The sequence below is a fragment of the Oratosquilla oratoria genome, chromosome 17 (genome assembly GCF_046742065.1).
Source record: "Oratosquilla oratoria isolate Oo_2021 chromosome 17, ASM4674206v1, whole genome shotgun sequence".
NCBI lineage: Eukaryota > Metazoa > Arthropoda > Malacostraca > Stomatopoda > Squillidae > Oratosquilla > Oratosquilla oratoria.
The window spans coordinates 12,546,035-12,569,366 of record NC_134793.1 but is presented as its reverse complement, the minus strand read 5'-3'; the positions used below and the strand labels follow the sequence as shown (position 1 = coordinate 12,569,366).

At 38.9% G+C, this 23,332-nt stretch overlaps 1 protein-coding gene across 6 annotated transcripts; it reads left to right on the top strand.

Moving 5' to 3' along the window:
- The first annotated feature begins 2,236 nt into the window (after window positions 1-2,236).
- Window positions 2,237-23,108, top strand: Tango2 (transport and golgi organization 2). 6 transcript variants are annotated; one of them, XM_076200444.1, is made up of 4 exons: window positions 2,237-2,654; window positions 18,490-18,635; window positions 18,820-19,399; window positions 22,608-23,108. In XM_076200444.1, the coding sequence occupies exons 2-4, from the start codon at window positions 18,500-18,502 to the stop codon at window positions 22,765-22,767; spliced, it is 876 nt and encodes a 291-aa protein (XP_076056559.1). In that variant the 5' UTR covers window positions 2,237-2,654; window positions 18,490-18,499; the 3' UTR covers window positions 22,768-23,108. The 6 variants fall into 6 exon arrangements, with proteins under 6 accessions (XP_076056559.1, XP_076056562.1, XP_076056560.1 ...); XM_076200447.1 differs by lacking the exon at window positions 2,237-2,654 and adding an exon at window positions 2,820-2,954; XM_076200445.1 differs by lacking the exon at window positions 2,237-2,654 and adding an exon at window positions 8,150-8,308.
- Window positions 23,109-23,332: the final 224 nt, after the last annotated feature.

Below are 23,332 nucleotides of genomic sequence, written 5' to 3'. Positions count from 1 at the left end.
TAAGAGACTTGGTTCAACGAACGTACTTTCGTTCATGTGCACTAAACTCAAGTAAATCTATGGACAAGACCAAGATCTATATACACCAGGTCTAACCGTTTGAGCCGTTCTGCGCAGCTTCTGACGTCATCAGGATGGTTCCGTTTTCTCTTTGTGAAACACTGAAGAAAACTGTGAAACGCCAAGGAAGACTGGAACTATTATATTTCCTCCCCGTTATCTCTCTCTAGCTCATTGCTATTATCAGTGTGTGTGTGTGTATTTATATATTCGTATTTTACGGGAAGGTGAGATATCGTCGTGTGTGCTTACATGTGTACACGTTCACATTTGTGTGTGTGTGTTTGCAGGGAAACGATGAAAATTAACATTTTGGCTTACATCCTCTTTGGTTTGAGCCACAATCCTTAATGTCACAATGAGCCATAATGTCAAGATCTATATATACCGGTATATACAGATCTTCATTGTCAGAATATAACTAATTGCGTGGAGCGGTACGAGCGGAGGCAGCAACATACCCGAACGACGCACCAGCTTCAACTGACAGCGATTGGACGCGCGAACCCCACTTTGAAAAGCCAGGTGACGTTCACGGGCCCGCTGCGCCAACACCCTCGAAATTCGGTCGGAAGTGGTTAGACCTGGTATATATAGATCTTGGACAAGACCAAGCTTGTATGGAAGGGATTGGTTGACAACGTAATTTTTTGTGTACGATATGGAAGAGTTGCCACTCCTTGAGTTTTTTCCCAAGATCTTGAGATTTTTGGTGATGTCTTTGGATATTGGGATTTTTATTTTAAAAAGATAGATATCTTGTGATTTGAAAGCATTTTCATTGTATCTTCCATTATTTAGGTTTGCAAATAAATATCATATCTGAATGCAATAATAATATCCAGGTACTTTGTTCTAAATCTAGCAACACTATCCACACTTGGCCTGGCCTCTAGCTTCACGGATCACAGCAGTAGTGATTCGCGTGAGCAGGGCTTGCATAACTGCGTAAACTTGTGTTGTTATTAACATGAGTGAGTCTGGAGATCCTGAGCCTGGGATAAGTGGCGGTAATACCCCACCAAAGAAAAAAAAATGTACCAGCGGTCGTTTAATCCTGAGTGGCTGGAAGACCCTGAACTGAAAGACTGGGTAAAACCAGACCCAACGGACAAGAATGGTGCATTTTGTTGTGTGTGTGACTGGAAACAAAAACTGTAATAAATCTACCCTGATGAACCATAAAGTTTCCTTTAAAACACAAAGTGTTTTGAAGCAAAGGCACACATTGTTAACATTCAGCAGTATTTTAAGCCCACAGAATCAGAAAAGCTTGAAGATAAGATAGCAAAGGCGGAATTGCTTATAGAAGGATATATAACAGAACATGGAGTCTCTTTTGCACAAGGTGATCATTTAGTGGAAGTTATAAAGAAAATGGCCCCGGATTGTGAAATTCTTTAAGGCATGAAAACGAAAAAAAAAAAAAAAAAATCTTCTTAAATATTACAGGATGGAAATGCATGGGAAGAAAGTGCGTCAGTTGTGAAAATTTGCAAAGAAAATAAGTTTTCTTTAATCATAGATGAATGTACAGATGTTTCTGTATCACTACACTATTGTGAAATTGACGGTCAAGTTTCATACACTGATTAAAGAAGAAGACTTAGAAGACCTACAGGATGAAAGGAAAGATTTGTTACATTTCAAGGAATCACTGAAAAATATGAGTGACTCGGCAACTAATTTCTGGCATGAACTGCAGAACCACCAGAAATTCTGCCTCCTCTCTAACTTCATGTGCTGTTTACTGCTTCTACCCCAGTCGTCTGCATGCGTTGAACGAGTATTTTCTCAACTTTAACATTATCAAAACTAAACGAACAGCCTTCATGTGTCAACTGTTGTTGGATGCCCATTCAGGATGGACAAAGGCGGGTTCGTTTGAACACTAATGGTAATTTTTTATCTCTACAAAACTGCTGTAAGTCCAGAGGAAAACTCCGGAGGTTGCCAGATGTTCCTAGCTAAAACTTACAGAAAGCAAAAAGGGGCGTTCCCTGCGAGGGAGTTGCCAGTAAGAAAAATAGGTCATGTATGAAATGGTGTCACTTTTGAGGGTTGCCAAAAAGAAAATATATATATATATCAATGTGAAGATCGTTTGGTCCCGGTCCTCACGTCGTGAGTTTTCCTAGTCGTCCACCCGTCCGCACGTCTCGCTTCAACTGCAAGTTTATTGGATTCTGTACGGCACCTTGACATTTTCCAGACGTATGACCAATAGAGGGGTGCCTGGCGAGCGATGTCCCCGAGTGCCTGTCTGAAGGCCCTTTCAGAGTTGTCCCTTCATGCACGAAGTGAAGTGCCTAGCTGAAGGACCTTTTGAGAGTTGTCCCTTCATGCCCGAGATGAAAGAAATCTGGCGTCTATCACACTGTTGCAGACTTCTAGCTAAGCAAGCAATTGCACGACAGGAAACAACTTGCAACCAGTGGGAGCCTTCGACATCACTAATAAAAGATGTGGGCACTGCCACCAGCTCTACATTAGCAGAGAAGCTGCCAGGAAGCAGAGAGAAGTGGCAACTCTGCATCCCGACGAAGAGCCTCTTCCTGTACTTCCCAATAGTTCTTTATAAGTTCAATATTCAGGTAAGGAATATGCCAGAATCAACGTTTCAGTAGCATTAATTTACAATATTTGTAAACCTTGGAATATATGAGCCTATTTTGGGAATTTTCGGAGGCAAGTCTTGGCTATATATGATATTTTAGAGTGCCGGCACTGATAAGGAGTAAGGCTTAGCGATGGTGACGTTGGATATTAGCTGATTTGCCAACAACTTTTCCACTACTATCAAAGTCAGGAAACTATATGTCTACACTGACCTTATACATCGAACCAGACATCGTATGATAGAAGTTACCGTCGGAATTAGACAAATCGCACAGGTCTGACTACATTTTTTTAATATTGTAACTTTTACCTTACCTAGTGTTCGACGCTCACGAGACCTAAAAATGTTAAAGTTCGACGAGCGAAGTACGCAGTGGCGATTCTAGGCAGGGCCATGCCCCCCCCCCCCAGTTTTTCAGCTGGCCCCCCAGTTTTTTGCATGCCCTATTGTTAAATCATGTATATATATATATATATATATATATATATATGTATATATACATATGTATATGTATGTATATATATATGTATATATATATATGTATATATATATATATGTATATATATATTTATATATATATGTAATGTATATATATATATATATATATATATATATATATATATATATATATATATATATATATATATATATATATATATATATATGTATATGTATATATATATGTATATGTATATACCTTGGTAAATACTACTGCGGTACCGACCGCGTCACGGCGTCACACGCAGTGCCATGCCCCCTCCGCCCCTGTTTTTCAGCTGGCCCTCCCACTTTCAAAGTCTTAGAATCGCCACTGGAAGTACGCAGTAGGGATCTCTCGATTTAGAGGTGAAATTTCACCATCAAGTCAGAAATCTTCCTTTGTGGGATAAACACTGAAAACTATTGAAATATAGTCTACTTTTAAGAAGTTTAGTCGAGGGAACATGAAACTGGGAAAAAATTAATTGAGTTGTTACTGTTGGACTAGTTCGACTGTTATTTTGTACCATTCGGTTGGAAAGATGTATTACTCGCTTGACCAAATGAAGGCTCTTCCCGAGTCCCATGTCTGTACAAAGGTTCTGAACATGTAAAAAAAAATACAACCTGTTAAAGATTTGTTCCACAAGTACTGTTAACTGTACATTGCGATAAAACTATGCCAACACCGATTATATGGTAAAAATCTAGTTTCTGTGTTTAACAAGTCCTAGCAAAAGAAAATACATAAAAAGTAAATAAATAAAAGTATGTATGTAGATTAATATGTCGTGATAATGCATTCCAGCCGACAATAAAATCAGGTTAATTTTATTCAGAATAATTTCTTAGAATTGCATGGTCAACTTTTAAGATTAAATTGTTAAGGGAATGCGGATAATGTAACTTGTAAAGTTGGCTTTGCACTGTTTTCATGTATATACATGTTTTCTGGAAACCCATTTCTGGTATCCTGCTGAATATATATAATCATTAGTAAACTATCCCTTGGGTCCATTCATATGGGATATATGGGGACAGGCTTATGGGATAGGTTATGTTTGGTTAACAATGAATATATTTTTTCTTTAAATGAAACAAATGCAGAGTGCATGTGGTGGTCATATAAGGCAGAAGTTGGAGAGAATCGTCTCTACATCACATATCTTCATATTTTGTTAACATTTCCATCTTTAACCAGAGGTGCACATTCAGCCTCCAAAGTGGGCCGTGGTGGATCTCCTATAAGCTTCATTTATTGTTCCTTCACTTTTGTACCTACAGAGCTAACAGCTATTGACTGCTCCAGTCCAATTCCTCCCACAAGCAGATGACATAAAAGCATTCCTACACTTATATAACACAACATTTCTTCCTGAAAAGACCCAAAGACAATTGGTGTAGGTTTCTAATCATCTCAAATGAAAACAACAATTGTAATTATCGATATGACATGAAGACATGAATCTGGACAGATGTGAGAGGGAGTACCAATGACAATTTTATTTCCTTTTGTGAAACACATACTCAAGCCATATCTATCTACAGTATATACTAAAAGGTTTCCCCTTCATAAGGGAGTTAGCCAACCAAGACTCAAACCTACACTACCCACCCCACTTTTTTTTTTTTTTAATCATCTTAGCTCCTTTTGCATATCACCCATGCTCATGAAAGGTGCCTGCATGAAGGCATTCAAGAAACAATGTTACATGTTAGAATGTATTATTGGAAGCCAAAGTGCCGTCAAACCATCAAGACCATACTGGGTCGTTGTGTGACTTGTAAGGGAGTTGAGGGCAGAAAGTTTGAATATCCAAGTCCACCTCCATTGCTTGTTGAGCGTGTGACAATTGAACGTCCTTTCCTTCACATAGGAATATATTATTTAGGACCTATCACACTCACACTCACAAGGATGGAACCCCCCCCAAATATTACATGTGTTTATTCACATGCACAGCAACTAGACTGGTGAATTTAGAGTTTGCCTCAGATATGTCGGCTCTGACATTTCTGAACCTCTTTCGGAGATTTTGTGCGATGTATTCATTCACGAGAACACTAATTTCGGACAATAGGTCCAATTTTGTTGCTGGAGCAAAGTTCTTCAAGATGTCAGACCACACTAACGTCTCCGAATATATGACAGGAAATAGCAACATGGAAATTCATAGACCCCAGAGCACAGTGCATGGGAGGCTTTTATGAACGCACAATCAGTTTAACCAAATCATGCCTGAAGAAGGTCTTGTGTAAGAAGAGAGTGACTTGGGAAGAGTTGGAAACAATTCTGTGGGAAGTACAAACGTGGTTGAACAATCGCCCATCAACCTACCTCAACGAAGAAGGACCCGTAGAATCCTTGACTCCTAATCACCTTTTGTATGGAAGAACCATAAATCCCTATCCACCACTGGTAACGTCGGATACATCTGAACCTGATTTCTTGAGACATACACAATTTAATTGCAAGACACAGTTGTCTATCATCAGTTATCAAACATTTTGAAAGAATTTGGAAAAAGGATTACTTGACTTCTCTGAGAGAAAAACATCATGGCTCCTCGAAACCAATGCAAATGAAATCACCCAAGGTGGGAGAAGTGGTGATAGTGGAGACGCTTGGATCACAACACGAGTGGCCATTAGGACGTATTGTTAAACTATACCAAGATGAAGAAGATAATGTACGCATTGTACATGTGTTATGCAAAGGGATGATTAGTAGAAGAACACTGGACAAATTAGTTCCCTTGGAAATTCATTCCCATGATGAAGAATCAATTGGTGAGGATGAGACACCTTCAGTACGTCCTATGAAACAAGAAGCTCGAAAGGCAGTTAGATTAAGGCAATCCCTGATTGACAATGCACAATTGTAATCAGACGTGCTCTTTTGCCGCCCGAAGGGTTTCGGGAATAAATCCCGAGAGGCATATTTTAGAGTAAACAAGCTATCATTACAAATATAGACATCTGTGGCTACGACCTCAGTTAATTTAGTGAAATGATAGCTGTAGAATTAGGATTTAAATTGAAATACGGCAATTAAGTATATAAAGCTGTATGAAATTTGTATTCTAGAAGCTTAGTATATGAAAACATGCATAGCAAATTATACAGCCTTACTTTTTCCATTTAGATAGAGTGGCCTACCATTTTTTTTTTATATATACGAAAACATTACATAAAGCATTAGGTAAAGGAATCGACAACGTACTTAACCAAGTATGGTTGACTACCCCCTCTCAGGAATGTCGCGTTACCGATATTTAATTTTATTATTAATCTTTTTGGTTACCACTTGGTGACTTCTCCGTTTTGAGAATTGGTTCTGGTGCATTACCCATCTCTAGTTCCCATGTATGGGTATTATATATGTATTGTGCAACATTTTCACTTCAGTTAAAGTGACGTTGTACCTCCCATAGACCCTTGGCAACGAGAGGTCAGAGGTCACTAAGCGTTCAGCGCCAAGAGGGGCCCCTATAAGGCAGCCAAGTCCAAGACAAGAGATGAAACTGACCAGAAGTGTTAGTGATTCATGACTGGAAAGTGATATGAATTTACCCCAATCACAGACCTCATATATACCCTATCGTGTGTAGTGCTTATACGACGAAGCGTGTGTTAAACCAATGAAGGGATTCTATGAAAGAACCATTCCCCTTAACACGTACCTCTATCCTTCTCTCCATTCCTATACTTATCCCCCATGCCACGCCCGAAGTCGTCGCACACATTACCGTCATTAACCAGAACAAAGACAAAGAAAATAACCAAGTGGCCCCTAGGCCATGGTAAGTTGCAACTTAACAGTTACCTGAAATATCCAAACCTGAATTATTGAAATTATTTCATATTCACAAAGATACATGATGCTTTGTGATGTCATTGTACTTTTCAGGGTTCGATGAGTCCCACCCGATCACTAGTATGTAGTGTTGTTGTTGCTGAAAGTCACTGGCGGATCCAGGGGGGGGGGGTTAACCCCCTCACCCCAAATTTTTGCTCTTAACATCCCATTGTTAGAACTATTTGCTCGATTTTTTTTTTTAAACCGACCCTCCTTTCAATATATATCTAACGTGTTTCGGATTTAATTGACACTGTCCGAAGGCCGAACCGGACCTGTAAGTATTCATATGACAGCGTCATGGTGGTGTTGGAGCGCAATTGGCTTTCGTCAGTTTCAGTTAGAGTATCGTGCGATGGCGTCACGATGGCAATGAATGCTGATTGGTCGAGGTGATCTCGTACGATGCTGTAGCGTAACGCTGGGAAAGAGGGATGGAAAAACTTGAAGCGGGAGTTTTACTTTTTGCCATACTTGTATTCTACTTTTCAGGAAGAGCCATGTATGTGCATGTGTATAAAGTTTTTTACCATTGCAATCTAATTTATTGACAAATTTCTCAATATACCTTTGCAAATAGCTTCAAAATACTTCTAAAATTATTCACATTTCAAATCCCCCAACTGATTCGGGTCGCTTCGCTCGCTTCCCACTCATACATAGTTTACCCCCCCCGCAATATATATATATATATATATATATATATATATATTAACAACCACAATGCACTTTAATTCTAAGCCATCAAAGGCCAGCATGCTGAAATTGAAATGTGGTACTGCCTAGGACTCGAACCCGGCATCCTCATGACAAGTGCGGCAGTGACTTACCAACTAGGCTACCTCTTGGTAAGTCACTTCGTGCAAATCGATTCTTGTGGTGGAGAGGTGTATAAATTAAACGCCGAGATGGATTGACTGAACTATGAAACAGCTTGGTAGATGATATAGCCTAGCTAACACCACATACTAATTTAAATCTAGATATGGCAGATGGAGAATAAGAGACACGGTTCAACGAACGTACTTTCGTTCATGTATACTAAAATTCGAGAAAATATATGGGCGAGACCAAGCTTGTATGGAGCAAGAATGTTTACTTAGACCTTGGTATGGAGGGTATCAGACAACGTAATTGTTTGTTTACGATAAGGAATAGGGCTAAGTTATGGTGACGTTGGGTAGGCTATAAGCGTTCAAAGTCAGGAAACTATGTCTACACTGACTGTATACATCAAACCAGACATCGTATAATAGAGGTTACCGTCGGAATTAGACGAAACTGCACAGGTGTGACTACATTTTTTAATATTGCAACTTTTACCTTACCCACTTTTCGAGTCACATGACATGGAAATGTTCACGTACGAAAAGCGAAGTACGCAGAAGCGATCTCTCGATTAAGAGGTGAAATTTTACTCTCAAGTCAGAAATCTTCCTTTGTGGAATAAACATTGAAAGCTATTGAAATATAGTCTACTTATAGGAAGTCTGGAAAAGGGTAACATGATACTGGAAAATGAATAAGTTGTTACTGTTTGACTAGTTCGAATATTTATATAATTTTGTAACATATATATATTTATATAACTTAAATATTTGTTCCACAAATACTGATGAATGGCTGTAATAGTCAGATTTCAAGAAGTAATTATAAATTATGCTAAAATTATGCCAACATCAATTAATACGGTAAAAATCTAGTTTCCATGTTTAATAAATCCTAGAATAAGAAAATAAATAATAAATAAATAAAATTATGTATGTAGATTAATATGTCTTGATGATGCACTTCAGCTGGTAATAGAATCAGGTTAATTTCATTCAGAATAATTTCTTAGAATTGCATGGTTAACTTTTAAGATTGAATGTTTAAGGAAATGCAGATAATTAAGTAATCTGTAAAGTTGGCTTTGCACTGTTTTCATGGATATATACGTTCTCTGGAAACCCATTTCTGGTATCCTGCTGAATATATATGGGATGTATGGGGACAGGCTCTTGGTTAGGTTATGTCTGGTCAACAATGAATGTAATTTTTTCTTTATAAAAAAAAAAAAAATGCAGTGTGTATGTGGTGGTCATATGATGTAGGTGTTGGAGAGAATTGTCTTTACATCACTTGTCTTCATAGTTTGTTAACATTTCCATTTTTTATCCAGAAGTACACATTCAGTCTCCAAAGTGGGCTGTTAGCTTCATGTATCGTTCCTCCACTTTTGCACATAAAGACTAAAAGAGTAACAGCTATTGACTGCTCCAGTCCAATTCCTCCCACCAGTGGGTGACGTAGAAGCATTCCTACACTTATACAACACCGACAACATTTCTTCCTGAAAGGACCCAAAGACAATTGGTGTAGGTGTCTAATCATTTAAAATAAAACAACAATTGTAATTATTAATAGAACATGAATACATGAATCTGGACAGATGTGGAAGGAAGTGCCAATGACAGTTTTATTTTCTCATGAAACACATTATACTATAGCCATGTCTATCTATATACCAAAAGGTTTCTTCCCCTTCATAAGGGAGTTCACTAACAAAGACTCACACCCACACTACCCACCCACATTTTTTTTTCTTCACTCCTTTTGGATGAAAGGTCATCCCAAACCCCATACACTGCCTGGATCAGAAGCAATGCAGTAAGGTGTAGCACTTCCACAGCAGGGCCCAACAGTCAAAGCTCATTTACTCTCATTGCTTCAGTTAAATGGTAACCCTCCCCACTTATCCACTCGTGAGTAAATACAGAAGACAAGGACAAATCCCTTCAGGCAGTGTCAGTATCAGCCATTCACAATCATTCTCCACTCATGCTTATTTCTTGCCCTCTCTTCTCCCTATTCAACAGATCTTCCTTTTACTCAAAGCCTCCTTCACCCCATTCTCAGTCCTCCCTTCAATTTCACCTCATCCACCTCTGCCCTCCAACTCTTTTGTTAGTCTTTTTTCACACCATGTACCCAAGCCATCCCAATATTCTCTGGTCTATCCTGTCTGCCAGTTCCCTTTCAGGCTATCTACAGTATTAGTATTTTGTCAGTAATAACTAGTGTTTCTATTCTTGGAGACAATATTACATTGAGGAGTTGGAATTATGGGGGTGCTAAAGAAACATAGCAGAATGGAAGGATAATAGAAGTTAAAATTGTTCAGCATTCTTTTTGAGAGTTGAAATGAGTCTCCAGTTATGCTGCATGATTCTGATCTATAGGGATCTCAGTAAGTCTTTAAAAATGTTGATTGCATCAAACTTGTGAAAATGGTACCCCATATGGGTACCATTAAAATAGCACAGCTAGCTACACCCAATACTATCCAGATATTCAATTGAGACAGCCAAGACTTGGAATATAATGACTTGATGATTTGGTGCACTCTTCTAAAATAAATAAAATAGATTGAACCCATAGAGAAGGGATTTATGTCTGATGAATTATTATTTTTTTTTTTAATACCCTGGGAAGAATAGTCACAATCAGGAACTAATTCATTTAGGTAGACCATATATAACAATAAATAGTGGGAAGTATTTGTTAAATGAATATAATTGTTTGGCAATAGACAGGAAAAATATGAAAGTGATCACCATCATCTATGGGCCAAAGAAGATGAGTTTCATTGAACCCTTGGCCTCTTCACTATGCAGGGTTTCCCTTGGCTGAGTAAAATCATCTGATGGTAACCATAACAAATACTTGAGTCATGAATCAAAATGGAAAGGTTGATTTTGATAGGTTTAATGCCATCACTGCACAGGAGGTAGCCAAAATTAAACTAGAAATTCCACCTGGTATGGGAGGGATTAAATGACTGGTGTTTTCTGTCAGTTGAATAAATTCACTTGGGACCAATAATGTGCACCATGCTCCCCATCTTCAGAACCTGTCAGCACCCTCATCTCCATCTGAGAGTGCAGCATTGAGAGCCTGGCACTCGGTCAACTATGACAGCATATCTTCCTTGTTTTTACATAAGAGTAGTCTTCACAGTAGGCAACTTCTCCCCTTCTACTAATGTAGGCTGGTGATATTAGAAAGAGTCCCATCCCACACTTGTACATTAAATAGTAGTCTGAGTTTTTGTCCCAGAGAAGTGTATGGGAAGGTCTGAGTACTGTTACTTGCCAGTTAGGGGCTTTGAGTATCAATTGAATGAAACTTGAGGCAACAACCATTGTTCAAGCAAGTACAATGTATGAAGCACTTCCAACTTCACAGTAACTTGATTTAGATTTGCCTCTGCCTATTCATGGATAAGAATAACAAATTGCTTGAGCATGTCATAGTGTATAAGTGTATAGCTAGTTTGAAGTTAATTTCTATACATACATATACCAAGGTCTTTTTCCCCCTTACAAGGGAGGTAGCCAAAGTCAAAGGCATAAATCCACTCCCATCCATTTCATCCCCACATACTCCACTTCCTTTCACCACCCCTCCCTCTTTTCTTGGCTCCTTCTGGATGATGGGTCATCCCTGCATCTTGCCCACTGCCCTGGGTGAGGTTATAATTTTTATAATTTTGTACATTTTCATATGAATCTAGCTGTGAGGTTGAAACCAAACCATTTTATAGATATACTTCTCACACACCCCTTACCACAAATACTTGATTGATGCAGCCTCATTCTTTTGTAAATTCACACTGTTCTTCCTCAATCACTCACTCTTTTCCTTTCTTAATAAGCACACATATACATATAAAGACAATAAGAAGAGAGGTAATAAATTGTTCAAGAACATAATAGTGACATTTCATTTTGAAAAATCTGATCTACCCCAAACTGGGATATTCAGCAGAGTTATGGTCATTACATAAAAAGGAAGGTAAGAAAATTTGAGATAATGGAAAGGGTGGCAACCAGAATAATCCCAAACCTAGTGGGTAAGACATGTAATGAAAGACTAGAAAAACTGGAATTGCCCACATTAGAAGAACAAGGAGAATTCAGTAACTGTTGCTGCATTTTTCAATAAGTGGAAAACCCACAACCCCACAGCAACTGTCAGTGGTCTTTCTAGGATTTATTATTATTATTTTTTTCCCTGTTTGTAAGTTACTGGTTGAAAATAGGAAAAAGGGAGTAGTTGCAGATTGTCACCTCAATGTGTGAAAAAGTATAAGAAATAGATGTTGATAGAAAAAGGTCTTTGGCAGAAAGGGATGGAAAAAGTTGACAGAGGAACTGTTAATAAAAGATGAAAGAACACCAAGAGGACATAGCAAAAAACTAAAGAAGCGAGATTGTTTGACATGTTAAGAAGCATAGAAGTGTTAATTTGTGGAACAATTTAGAAGAAACAATTCATGCAGACACCATTGATAAATTTATTGGAGGTATACAGACAGGACCCCATGAGTATACATCCAACCCCATATATTACAAATGGGTAAATACATCCATACACCTTATCAACCACAATAAAAAAATTAGACCTCACAAATATAGCTCCTTTACTGTATATTTCAAACTTATCACCAAACCTCCCACATTCATATTTATCTCCTTTCTGTAAGCTCAACCTAACATATTCTGATAACTGAATATATATGGCGAAAGTAAATCACTCATTGATACAAGCCCACCGCATCTCAGTTAGCACCCCTACATGGGCAAAATGGCATCACAGATAGAACCCTTTTCCAAAATCCCTCCATGAATTATGAGCCAGTCCCTAAATCGGCTAGCTCCACTGGGACGTTCATTAATATTAATAATAATGATGATACATGCATATACCAAAGCTTTTTCCCCCTTACAAGGGAGGTAGCCAAAAGGGAAAGGCATAAAATCATTTCCACCCATTCCATCCCTGAATACACTCCACACCCCTCCACCCTCCTTCTTATCTGAGCACCTCCTGGATGACGGGTCATCCCTGCACCTTGTCCACTGCCCTGGGTCAGAAGCAGTGTCGCAAGACACAGCACATCCACAGCAAGGCCGCTTCATTAAGTCGGCAACCCCCCATGCATAAAAGGAGAGGACGGGGAGAAATCCCTTCGGGCTGTGTCAAAATTTGCTCACACATACTACCTCACCACCTCATGCAATCACAACATCATCCATATACAACCATTCTCCATTCACCCCTGTCTTCTGTTCTCTCCCGTCCTTCCTCAACAGACATTCCCCTTTTCCCCAAAGCCCCTTTCACCCCATCCATCCACCTCATCCTAGGACATCCCCTCATGTTCACTCCCTCCACATCTGCCTTCCATACCTCTTTTACTAGTCTTTCTTCACTCATTCTTTCCATGTGTCCAAACCATTCTAATATTCTTTCATCAACCCTATCTCCCAGCTCCTTTTCCACCCCTGTTCTCCTCCTCACCTCCTCATTTCTCACTCTATCTAGCCTAGTAACCCCCATCATACTTCTCAGACACCTCATCTCTTCTTCTCAGACATCTCATCTCATCAGGGAGAAGGAAGAAAATTAAAAGTGGCCTATACCAACATTGACGGACTAATTTCGGGACTGAACGAACTCAATGATTATCTGTTAGAAGCAAAACCAGACATAATGGGAATTGTAGAGACTAAACTAAGAGGTGAAATACCTTCCACTGTTATCGGACAAGGTTTATACAACTACTGGATAAAAAACAGGGACAAGAAACAGGGAGGGGGAATCATGTTCTTGGCCAAGAAAGACCTAAAGGTGACAAAAATTGCAGAGGGCAAAGGCAATGTTGAATTGATCATGATAAAAGTCGAAGGCAAGAATATGAAAAGTAGAAAGTTTGTGGTGACTTATGTGCCTCCAAAAACAAGCGCTTGGAAAGAAAACAAACATACAAAAATGCTAGATGATACAAGAAAATCACTAAATGAGATACTAATGGGTAAGGGTAATCTGGTAATTATGGGGGACTTCAATTGCAAAGAAATTTGTTGGGACAGCATGACAGTGCAAGGAGGAGATGACTCGTGGGGCAATGTACTGCTAGATATGACCATGGAGTACACAATGACCCAATGGGTCCATGAAAACACAAGGTACAGAAATAATGAAGAGCCATCGAAACTAGATCTAATATTTACAACAGAACCTGAAATAGTGCATAAAATCCAGTATGAGACACCAATTGGAAAGAGTGACCATGTACTCATCGAAACTGTACTAAAGGAAGAAATAGACATAGAGAGGAACGAAAAGCATATGAAAGGAAGACTGATGTACAACAAAACAGACTTTACAAAACTAAAGACATTCTTCCGGAATGCAAACTGGGAAATATTTTACAGGGAAGAAACAACAGTGGAAGAGAAATGGAATATATTGATGGAAAACTACAATGAAGGTGTAAACAGGCATGTACCAAGACAAAAGCGAGAGAGAGAGTACATTAAATGTTGGTTCAACAAAAGATGCAGTGAGGCAAAAGACAGAAGGGACAAAGCTTGGAAAAAGTGGAGAAAAGACAAAAAACAAAGCAAATGGCAAATTTATGTTAACTATAGAAATGAGTATGTTAATGTGAGAAGAGAGGAAAAAAGGAACCATGAGAAGGATATTATAGACAAATGCAAAGAGCAACCCAAACTATTCTATCGGTATGTGAATGGTAAACTTAAAAACAAACAGGAAATGGTGAAACTATGCCAAGGAAACATAGAATACACAGAAGATTTAGAGATGGCCGAAGTCATGAACAATCACTTTAAATCTGTTTTCACCAGAGAGAAAATACCAAATTGTGACATAGATAAAAACAAGAAATCTCCCCTCATGAATGAGTTTACAGCATCACTAAAGGAAATATCAGAACATCTATCAAGGCTGGATGTCAGAAAATCACATGGCCCGGATGGTATTGCAAATTGGATTCTAAAGGAGTGCAAAGAAGAACTAACAGACAAAATACACATCTTGATAAACAGCTCACTCAAAGAAGGAAAGATACCCGAGGACTGGAAAAACGCTAACATTGTACCAATATACAAAGGAGGAAACAAAGAAGAACCCACCAACTATAGGCCAGTATCACTAACAAGCACCATAGCCAAAATTTGTGAGAAAATAATCAAGAATAGATGGGTAAAACATCTGGAAGACAATGACATATTAAACCCAAGACAATTCGGATTCAGACAAGGAAGATCATGCTCCACAAACTTAATATGCTTTTACTCAAGACTAATAGACATAGTGCAAGAAAGAAATGGATGGGCTGATTGTGCATTCCTAGACTTGCAAAAAGCCTTTGACAAAGTACCACACAGAAAACTACTAAAAAAACTGGAACACATAGGAGGAATACAAGGAAATCTACTAAAATGGATAGAGGACTTTCTGACTGGTAGAAAGATGAGAGTAGTGCTCAGAGAAAAATATTCAGATTGGAAAGAGGTGATCAGTGGAGTACCGCAAGGATCTGTGCTGGCACCAATAATGTTTGCTATCTATATGAATGACATGGACGAGGACGTGAACTGCTACATGAGCTTCTTTGCCGATGACGCCAAACTGCTAAGGAAAATAGAAACTGGTGAGGACTGTGAAGCACTGCAAGAAGACCTAAATAGGGTATGGAACTGGAGTCAGAAATGGGAAGTGGACTTTAATACTAAGAAGTGTAGCATAATGGAGTTTGGAAAAAGCAAAAACAGAATATCAGGAAAATATACAATTGGAACCAAAGAAGTAAAGAAAGTAGGATCCGAAAAAGATTTGGGAGTAATTATCACGAACGACTTGTCCTATGATATACAGATTAACAAAATTGTCGGGGAGACTTACAACTTGCTAAGATCAATAAAAGTGGCGTTTAAATACTTGGACGAAGACATGATAAAAAAAATATTGGTTACATTGATAAGGCCTAGATTAGAGTATGCGGCGACATTGTGGTCCCCCAGTACCAAAAAGAATATAAAGAAAATAGAAAGAATCCAAAGAGCAGCTACAAAAATGGCACCTGCACTTGCAAACCTATCATACGAGGAGAGATTGGCTAAACTGGAGTTACCGACACTGGAGCAAAGAAGAGAGAGAGGTGACCTATTGACCATCTACAGAATCATGAGAGGCACAGAGGTACTCGATAGAGAGAACTTACTTAACTGGGACAAAAGAAACACAAGAGGACATGGAAAGAAAATAAAAAAACATAGCTATAGAAGAGAACTGAAGAAAAACAGTTTTCCTCATAGAGTTTTGGACACTTGGAACAAACTGGACAATGAAATAGTATGCGCAAAAACCATTCATGAGTTTAAAAACAAACTAGACACTGCAAGATACAAAGGCGGGACATCACGAGCATAGCTCCCCTTCCCGCAAAATACAACTAGGTAAATACATTCAAACTCCTTCTCTCTTCTTCTCTTATGTTCCATGTTTCTGCCCCATACAGTGCTGTTGGCACAATCACTCCTTCATACAGTCTCCTCTTAGCATCCATTCCCAAATGTCTATTCCTCATTACACTCATTAATCCACCAAGGCATTTACTCGCTTCTCTCAATCTATATCCTACCTCCACCTTCACTCCACCTTTTCCTGCCACATTTGCACCCAAGTATCTAAAAGTATCCACTTCCTCCAGTTGCTCTCCCTTAATGCTCACTTCCAGTCTACTGCCACTTTCACCCCTTGTACATCTCATGACCTTACTTTTACCCACATTTATCTTTAGCTTTCTTCTATCACATACTCTCCCAAACTCTGCCACCAACTTCCTCAATCCCTCCTCCGATCCTGCCACAAGTGCAGTGTCGTCCACAAACAACAGCTGGCTCACCTCCCACTTTTCTCCATTTTCTTTAACCATCTCCAAACCCTTGCCCACTACCCTTGCATTTACCTCTCGCACCACCCCATCCATGTATGATGATAATAATAAAATCACTCCGTGATCACTGCTGAAGACTAAACAGACACTCTTACATAACACCAAGGAAAGATACATTAAAGACAACTTATCAAGGAAAAAATTGCAGTGGGGAAATATATCTTCATTGCATCTAATGTTGTTCAGTAAGCTATTCTAAAAAATTATTGGAGTTGGTTTTCAACCCTTAGTAGAATAGGGTACCTTTTTTATTGTTACACTCTGTTGAGGCCATGAAATCTGGTCTTCTACAGGCATGAAGACACTGGATATATAATATCCCTGAAGCCAGAGATAAATGATGTTCATGCGTGAACTGCTCCTGCATGACAGATGTACAAGAGGACCCTCTCTTTGTCGCCTGTTTCTGAAGTCTTTGAACACCTTCAGAAGGTGTAGTCTTAAGGGGGTAGGCACTGCCTCAGGAATAGCCAAAGATTTCTTATTCTGTTAGCATCAACCATTTTTCCTTGGGCTCTGCAATGGGTGGGAGAAAGAAATGCCCCTTCATCCACAAGGATATAAGATAAAAGAGAGAAAAAATGGGTGTGGGATGGGTGCATGCCTTGGCTGGTCACCTATCTTAAAAGTGGGAAGAGGCCTTCTGGTATATGTATTATTGTCATAGCATAGTCAGAAGTGAGGAGGTAAGAAGGAAAATGGGGATGGGAAGGGAGCTGGCAGATAGGGCTGCTGAAAGATTTTTGGAATGGTTTAGGAACATGGAAAGAATAAGTGAAGAAAGATGAAAGGGGCATTGAGCTGGAGGGAAATGTCTGTGGAATAGTGAAGAGAGAGGGTGGGGATAGGTGTGAGTGGAGAATGGTTGTGCATGGATGATAATTTGATAACCCAAAGGAATTTCTTCCTGTCTTATATATTTTTTGTATGAGGGGACAAAGAAGGAGGGTTGGTGTGTAAATGAAAAAGTCCTGTTGTGGGTGTGCTGTGTCTTGCTCCATTGCTCCAGGTAGTGGACAGGAGACAGGAATGACCCTGCATCCATGAGGAGCCAAGATGGGTGTTGGATGGGAATGGCTGGCTACCTTGTAAAGGGGAAGAGGCCCTTGATAAAGATAGATTGTTATTATTGTAAAGATGAAAATAGCTGGTATTTGGATACTTCTCTCCTCTTTCCTTACGTTTTCCAGTGAAATAGAAATAGCCCCCACACTTTAACAGCATAAATAGCATCCAATTTTTCCTATTATGGGTAGTTAAATCTGTGTAAAGGCCTGAGTAGGCTTGAGAATTTTTGCTATTTTTAAGGCCATGGGGCAGTAGGGCCCCATAGAGAAACTTGAGTTAACAGTCAATCAATTAATTTATTTCTAAAATTTCCTTGTATATTTTGAACTTTATATTAATACAAAATGCTCTTGCATTTGTAATACTGTTATTTGTATGTATTTCTTGAATGCTTAAAGAAGGGTTTCAGGTTTGAAATTAATTTTTTTTATAATAGCAATGGACAGGGTTTTATGAAATGAATATGTAGATAATTTTTTCTTTCTCTAACTGCAATTTCTATCTACTGTAATGGTATCTCTCCTGAAAGAAATGTTGGATTCCTTTCTTGTTCTTAAAACATGTAGCATTAAGTTAATTTCTCTCTTTCAGAAAAAGTAACATGTGTCTACTGTTTATTTTTACCAATCCAAGTGCCAAAGATGGAGAGTATAGTCTTATTTTGGTTAATAATCGCGATGAATTCTTCACCCGTCCAACCAAACCTCTACACAAATGGGCCTCAGGCATTTATGCTGGTAAAGCAAAGATTTGTATTTTCTTCTTCATTCATGACTCTTAAGATAAGGACTAATTTAGCTAAAGTATTTTCTTGCTGACATGTAACAAATGTTCAGACTTTGTAATGATTTCACGTGATATTTACTAATTTATTGATTTATCAACTCATATTTACTTATTTATTTTTAAATTTATTTTCAGGAATGGATGCTATGCCAGACCGAGAAGGTGGAACTTGGTTAGGGATTATAGATAAAGGGAGGATTGGATGTTTACTAAATATTCTTAAGCCAGTATCAGAATTTAAAGATTTAAAAGAAGTGCAGGGAAGAGGATATCTAGTCACAGACTTCCTTAATGGAAGTAAAGGAAGTCTTGGCTACTTGAATGACTTAGCAAATTCTCAAGCTATTTACAATGACTTTAGATTAGTGACATTGGAAAAATACTGTGGGGAAGTTAAAGCTCTTCATTATAATAATAGCGATAGAAATGTTGTCACCTTGCCACATGGAATTTATGCATTTGGAAATTCATACCCGAGTACATCTTTCAAGAAAATGGAAAGGGGTAAAAAATTATTTGAAGATGTGATTGGCAAGTATGGTTCTGTCAAGCAAGAGAGCGAACTTGTATCTTCACTGTTTTCAATGATGAAGGATAAAGAAAACACTCACCCAGACCCAGAGTTGATCAAGCAAAGTGGAGGTCATCATCCAGAAATGGTCAATGAAATGGGAAACATTTTTGTTTGTGGCAAGGAAGCAAATTATGGCACTAGGTTAGATATATTTATATTAGTAAGTTATGCATATACTTTTCCATGGGCCACTCCATGGATCTCTCTTTCTGTGTTGTATTTATCTACCTAATTGTAATATACAGGAAAGGAGCTATACTTATGGGGTTCCATATCTTTTTCTTCATCTCTCATACTTAACTTTGAATTTATTTATGGGTTTTGTTTGGGCTATATTATCTAGGCTATTCCAAGAGTAGATACATTTGTTCCAGAAACTGTGTTTGTATTTACCTAGTTGTATTTTACGGGACGGGAGCTATGCTCGCTGTGACCCGTTTTTGTATCTCTCCACATCTAATTTATTCTTGAACTCGTGTATAGTTCTGGCATTCATTGTTTCACTGTTTATTTTGTTCCAGACATTGATCACTCTGTGTGGGAAACTGTTCTTTTTCAGATCTCTTCTGTAACTGTCCTTCTTTAGCTTCTTATCGTGTCCTCTTATTTCTCTCTTGTCCCATTTCAATAGGTCATCTCTATCGAGAACTTCCATCCCTTTCATAATTCTGGAGATGGTCAACAGGTCGCCTCTTTCCCTTCTCTGCTCCAATGTTGACAGCTATAATTTCTCCAATCTGTGTTTATATGTCAAATTTGATAGTGTGGGTGCCATCTTTGTCGCCGCTCTTTAGATTCTTTCTAATTTCTTTGTGTTTTTCTTTGTGCTTGGTGCCCACATTGATATAGCATATTCTAGTTTCAGTCTTATCAATGTAGCAATTATTTTCTTAACCATCTCTTCATCCATGTAGTTGAAGGCCACTTTGATTGCTCTCAATAAGTTGTTGTTGTTGTTGTTGTCGTTCCCTAGACTGTCTGTCCGAGCAGTCCCGTCTCCCCAAGGAAGGCCACAGCCGAAACTGGGTTTTCCCACAAATCCTTTATAGAGTGTATGTTGTGTTGTTTGCGTGCATGATTGTGTATAATGCAGTCTTCCATTATGTGTTGTATGGTATGGGGTGAAGTGTTACATCCTGGGCAGCTGTTCACAACACGGTCGTCCAGCCTCTTCTGGTAGCTTAGAAGTGCTGGGTGGTGACCGCATCGCAGTCTGGCCAAGTGGACTCTGTCCTTACGTGGGAGAGAGGATTCAGAAGGGTGGATATCAGGGGGTCTGGCATGCAGCAGTGTGTTGTCTTTCAGTGTGTTAATGGAGCGGTGAGTGATATGATTATGAATATGTTTCCGGAGGCTGGTATTTGGTGGTTGTGGAGGAAGAGAAGAGAGTATCTGTGCGTAATAAAGGTCTTTGGGTGTAGTTTTAATGTTTCTTGGTGTGTGTGGGTGTTCTGCTATGTAGTGTAGCGGGTGTGATGTGTTTGTGGTGGCTGCAGCAAGTGTTTGTGTGCCTCTCATGTCGAGGTGGTCCTTGACTTTGAGGACTTTTGTTTCATGGTGTAAATGGTCTGTAGGTGATGTATTTGTGCAGCCTGTAATTGTTTTTAGGGCTTTGTTTTGTATGATTTGAAGGGTGTTGTGGTGTGTCTCACTGAGATTAGGAGCCCATGCAGGACTCGCATAATTCATCACTGAGCGTATGCATTGTTTGTATATTGTTATATTAGTTTCTTTGTTTTGTCCAAATGTTGTTCCTGTGATTGACTTAAGTGCGTTAAGTCTAGGTGTGCATTTGTTTTTTATGTTTGTGTGGTGTTGTTTGAAAGACATGGATGTATCGTATGTTACACCAAGAATTTTCGGTGTGTTTGTGTGTGGTATTAGAGTGTTGTTGATGTAGAGATGAGGTATGTATTTGTGTTCTTTTGTCCAGTTGGTGAGAAGTGTTGCTGTAGATTTGGTTGGAGCTATTTTGAGTCTGTTTGTGATGAACCATGTGTTGAGTGTGTCAAGGTAAGGCTGGATTATTTCTGCAGCTTTGTCTGTGTTACGATGTGTGCATGTGATTGTTATGTCGTCTGCGTAGGAAGAGATTTGTATTTCTGAGGTGTCTGGCGTGGGTAAGTCATGCATGTATAGATTAAATAATGTGGGGGATAGAACTGAGCCCTGTGGTACTCCGTTCTTAATGTTTCTGATGTGCGATGATTGGCCATTATATGACACATGAGCATTCCTGCCTGCCAGATAATTGGCCAGCCATCTTTTGGTGTTATTGTGCATGTCTGTGTTATATATTTTATTTGTTAGGTTGTGGCGGGGGATAGCATCAAAAGCTTTACTAATGTCCAATGTCTTAATAAGTTGTAAGTCTCTCCGAATAATTTATTTACATGTTTGTCAGGTGTCAAGTCACTTGAGATGATTACCCCTAGGTCCCTCCCTGAGTTTACTTTCTTTACTTCTTTGTTTCCAATTGTATATTTTCCCGAAACTGTTTTTGCCTCTTCCAAATTCCATTATGCTACATTTCTTGATGTTGAAGTTAATCTCGTATTTCTGGCTCCATTCCCATACTTTATCCAGATCATCTTGTAGTGCATAGGGTTGTATTTGTGTCACTTGTTAGTTGAAGGGGAACTTAAGCTGGTTGTCAGCTCTCCTTGTGTGATAAAGTACTGAAAAGATGGAAGTTTATTATAGAATAAAAATATATAGTACAAATTGGAATTGTACATGAATTTGGAGAGTAAGAGAGAGGACCCAATGAATGTTGCTCCTTTCCTATATAGTACAATTAGGTGAACATGGTTATTTTTATGCGCCACTGCTTCTGATGCAGCCCAAAGGGATTTCTCCCCATCTTCTCCTTTATGCATGGGGGGACGGAGAGGGTGGGTCGCCGATTTAGTGAAGCGGCCTTGCTGTGGATGTGCTGTGTCTTGCGACACTGCTTCTGACCCAGGGCAGTGGACAGGGTGCAGGGATGACCCGTCATCCAGGAGGTGCTAAGATGAGAGGGAGGGTGGAGGGGTGTGGAGTGTATTCAGGGATGGAATGGGTGGAAATGATTTTATGCCTTTTCCTTTTAGGCTACCTCCCTTGTAAGGGGGAAAAACCCTTGGTATATGTATGTACTGCTTCTGACCCGGGGCAGTGGACAGGATGCAGGGATGGCCAGTCATCCAGGAGGTGCCAAGATGAAAGGGATGGAGGAGGGGGGAGGAATATGTAGGGGATGGAATGGGTGGGAGTGGTTTCTATACCTTTTTCTTTTTGGCTACCCCCCGTGTAAGGGGGGGAAATCCTTTGGTATATGTATTTATGAATTTGGTCTTTTCTTTTTCAGGACAACAAGTATTATAACAGTGGAGTCAAATGGAAAAACCAGAGTCATTGAGTCAACAATGAAGGAACCAATTGATGTTGATAATGCTGTCTGGGAAACAAGAAATTTTGAATTTCATTTAAATTGTTGTATGGAATGCAAATGTAAAAATCTTGCTTAGAAAGTAGTGTGTCACAAAACTCTTAACATATGTAGCTGAGCAGCAGTGAAATAATGATTATAATAATTTTATTTGGCAAAGAATGAATATACATGAAGTGCAGATAATGACAGGAACACATAGTTCGAAATAATAATTGCAAATTGCCGAGGATAACACAAAAAAGCATGTACGCTTATTTCCACTGTGGTCCTCATTAGATTTTTATTCTACACTAAGTTACACAGACAACATACATAGGGGGTTAAGGGAACCAGAGACAATCATGAGTAATACCAGTCAGTACACATATGACACATAAACATTGTTATAGTTTTGCTAATATTACTAAAATGTTCGAAGCACACGATATTGAGATAAAAACAATTGAGAACCATCACAATAAGGAACATTGCATTAAGCAAAAGAACAAGAAAATAATGTTAAAAGGTAACAAAACGGTATGAGTGAGTACCATATCAGAGTAGTACCATCAATAATATACTACATTATTCTACAGCTGTATCAACATGTTATAGTGAATGCCACAATGCAGCTAGGGTCACCTATTAATTAATTCTAAAAT

Coding starts and splice junctions, on each gene's coding strand:
- Tango2 (XM_076200442.1), top strand. CDS start 8,364: ATGACATGGAAATGTTCACGTACGAAAAGCGAAGTACGCAGAAGCGAT. Junction 18,636..18,819: donor GGCCTCAGGCATTTATGCTG/GTAAAGCAAAGA, acceptor ATTTATTTTCAG/GAATGGATGCTATGCCAGAC. Junction 19,400..22,607: donor GAAGCAAATTATGGCACTAG/GTTAGATATATT, acceptor TTTCTTTTTCAG/GACAACAAGTATTATAACAG.